The 2791-nt window shown below is 38.7% G+C and overlaps 1 protein-coding gene across 1 annotated transcript; it reads left to right on the plus strand.

Moving 5' to 3' along the window:
- Window positions 1-1037: 1037 nt before the first annotated feature.
- Window positions 1038-2317, plus strand: LOC109939939 (uncharacterized). The gene is made up of 4 exons (XM_020538443.1): window positions 1038-1413; window positions 1496-1654; window positions 1735-1935; window positions 2045-2317. Exons 1-4 carry the CDS (start codon window positions 1333-1335, stop codon window positions 2099-2101), a joined length of 498 nt encoding a protein of 165 aa, XP_020394032.1. The 5' UTR covers window positions 1038-1332; the 3' UTR covers window positions 2102-2317.
- Window positions 2318-2791: the final 474 nt, after the last annotated feature.

The following is a 2791-nucleotide window of genomic DNA, read 5'->3' on the forward strand; positions in this document are numbered from 1 at the left end:
TGGGTCTCTGATATTAAAGGTGCCTTGACCTGGGGAGCTCTGGTAGATTACCTACATCTCTGGAATGCAATATCTAATGTTGTATTGCAACCTAACTCTGAGGATAAGCATATCTTTTCAATTGCTTCTAATGGGCAGTATACTGCAAGCTCGGCTTATAAGGGTTTCTTCACTGGCTCTGTTGGTTTTGAGCATTACAAAATGGTCTGGAAATCTTGGGCACCTCCTAAGTGTCGGTTCTTCCTTTGGCTGGTGGCTCATAATAGGTGCTGGACTGCAGACAGACTGGAAAAAAGAGGACTAAATCATCCTCCTAGATGCCCTCTTTGTGACCAAGAGCCTGAAACCATCAACCATCTTTTGGTTTCTTGTAGCTTTTCCAGATTATATTGGTACATCACTCTTCGGAAATTCGGGCTCCACATTCTTGCCCCTATCCAAGATGACACAAACTTCCTACAGTGGTGGTAAATTCACTTTTGATTCTGGGAGCCTGGATGATCTGGAAGTTCAGAAACATAGTGGTGTTTGACGGGTCCCCCCAATATCACTACACTCTTAGAGGCCACTGCTAAGGAAAGGGAGAAATGGATGGTTGCAGGAGCTAAGGGTCTTTCCTTTTTAGCTGCTCCCAGTACCAATGCCTGAGATAAGTTGTATCTTTTAGCTGTGTATGGATTGTTTCCTTTATGCTTGTTTCTGACCTCCATAAGGAGGTCCTGTATTCGGATCCTTTTCCGACCCTATTTTCTTCTTACTTAATAAAATGAGGCGTAGTTCTCATGCGTTTTTCGAGAAAAAATATTTCTTTTTGGAACATGAGTTATGCAATACCAATCATGTTTAGTTAATGCATTTTTGTTCTGTTCACACAATTGTTGTAGACCTGTTCATGGCGGCGTAATTTCGAGACAACTGTTTCATGACTACATCATGGTGTGGATTGAAGACACTCAATTGCAGTTACTTGATAACTGCAAAGCTGAGAAGGTAACTATAAACACATACTTCGTCCTTCCAAAATTTAGGTTGTTTTAGTTTGTCAAATCAAACTTCTATAAATTTGACTTAGTTTATAGAAATTCGTCAACATCTACAAGATCAGATTAGTTTCGTTAAATCTACCATGAAATGTCTTGTAGATGTTGACATATTTTGCTGTAAACTTGGCCAAAAGCTAGGGAAGTTTGACTTGTGAAATGGAGGTAGTACAAGGTAAGAAATATAGATCATAAGGCTAGCCTTTAGCAGTTGAGCTTAATTGATTTCACTCACCTCTGTTTGGAGATATCATGCCCTGCTGTGTCAACAATCTCACCATTTGTTGAGCAAATGTATGAGCAAATAAAAGAGAGCATTGAGTATGGAGTGGTTATCAATAGATGGCCTCAATATCTGATGAGTTTAGAGAGTGTATGTACACAACTGCATTCTTTGAACCAGACCTCATATTTCTCCTACAATGGAGTCAACTTATATTTATTTTCTTTTTCAAGCTGTTGCTGATGTTGAGAGAGAAATTATGAAGGCACTGGAGAAGCAATGCATGGATATTCTGATGCCTCTAAGAGATGGCATACCAGAAAAAATTGAGAAGCAGGTCCAAAGATTAACAAGAAGACAATCTATAGCTCCCTATGTTGTGCCAAACCAGGTAGATATGCGTGCAAAATATTATGGAACCTGATGTGGTGGTTAGTTCATGACTGACCAGTTTTCTGTTCTTAATCACAGTTAGGAGCATTCATGAACACAGTAAAAAGGATGCTAGATGTGTTAGACTGCCAAGTCGAAGACATTCTCAAGTCATGGGCAACGTACCTTACTATATCAAGTGGGAACACTGTTTTTGGAGAGCAAATGAACTCCATCACTGTCATGCTGAAGAAGTACAAGAAATATCTGCAAGCGATAGTGGACAAGTTTGTCAGCAATGTAAGAATGACTTTTGCTTGCTTTATAACAAGTTCCACTCTTGGTCCAGAGCTAACTAAGGCAATTCGCATATAGACGGAGCTCATAGTTTTTCTTTGGATTTTTTCAGACACAAGCTATCCGGAATATGAGCCTCAAGCGAATTCTTGAAGAAACAAGAGGCTGATGGTGAAAGTGATATATGAGATAGGGTGCCCAGCTCTCGGATTCCGTTCACAATCTAAATGAGATCTTCTCTAGTAGAATATTTGTTGCTATTTGCCAAGGTTTATGGGAGACTGGGATCGGTTAGGCCAGGTAATAAACGTGGCAACAAGAAAAGTACTATGAATATTTCCTTTTGTTGTGAATCCTTATTATGCCAAACTCACTTTTGAGCGGATTGTGTTGAGATTTCTTGAGAGCAGAAAGGAGAACATGATTTGGTACCAAGGATCTCACTTTGCTATAGGGTAAGACTCAACTTATATTTCCCTCATTATTAAGATTCTTAATGGTATCCCCTCATTATTTTTAGATTCTTGAGAGCAAAAAAGAATCAAAGGAAAACAAAGGCTAACAGTCATTTTAAGATTCAGATTTTTTGCTCCCTCTTGTTATCCCGATCACTTTTGCCACAATTTTTAATGTGTATTCACTTTATTGCATTCCAGAATTATCGTATTAGTAACGATGCGGACACTTTACTAGTAGTCGTATAACAACAAGGAGAGTACTTGTAACACCCCAAATGTTACCACCAGTTAAACAAGTTAAACAGCGAGTATGGATTTAATCAAAAAATGTTCGTGTGGATAACGATCTCTATATCATTTTCATCTCCCTTTTTCAAGAATATTCAAAAGATTTCACCAAG

This window comes from Zea mays, chromosome 5 (assembly GCF_902167145.1).
Source record: "Zea mays cultivar B73 chromosome 5, Zm-B73-REFERENCE-NAM-5.0, whole genome shotgun sequence".
In the NCBI taxonomy this organism is placed as follows: Eukaryota; Viridiplantae; Streptophyta; class Magnoliopsida; order Poales; family Poaceae; genus Zea; species Zea mays.

What these genes read in the sequence shown, in the direction of transcription:
- LOC109939939 (XM_020538443.1), top strand. Translation starts at nt 1,333, where the DNA reads ATGTATGAGCAAATAAAAGAGAGCATTGAGTATGGAGTGGTTATCAAT. An exon ending in CCTATGTTGTGCCAAACCAG is followed by an intron (nt 1,655 to 1,734) that starts GTAGATATGCGT and finishes TCTTAATCACAG; the next exon opens with TTAGGAGCATTCATGAACAC. An exon ending in TGGACAAGTTTGTCAGCAAT is followed by an intron (nt 1,936 to 2,044) that starts GTAAGAATGACT and finishes GGATTTTTTCAG; the next exon opens with ACACAAGCTATCCGGAATAT.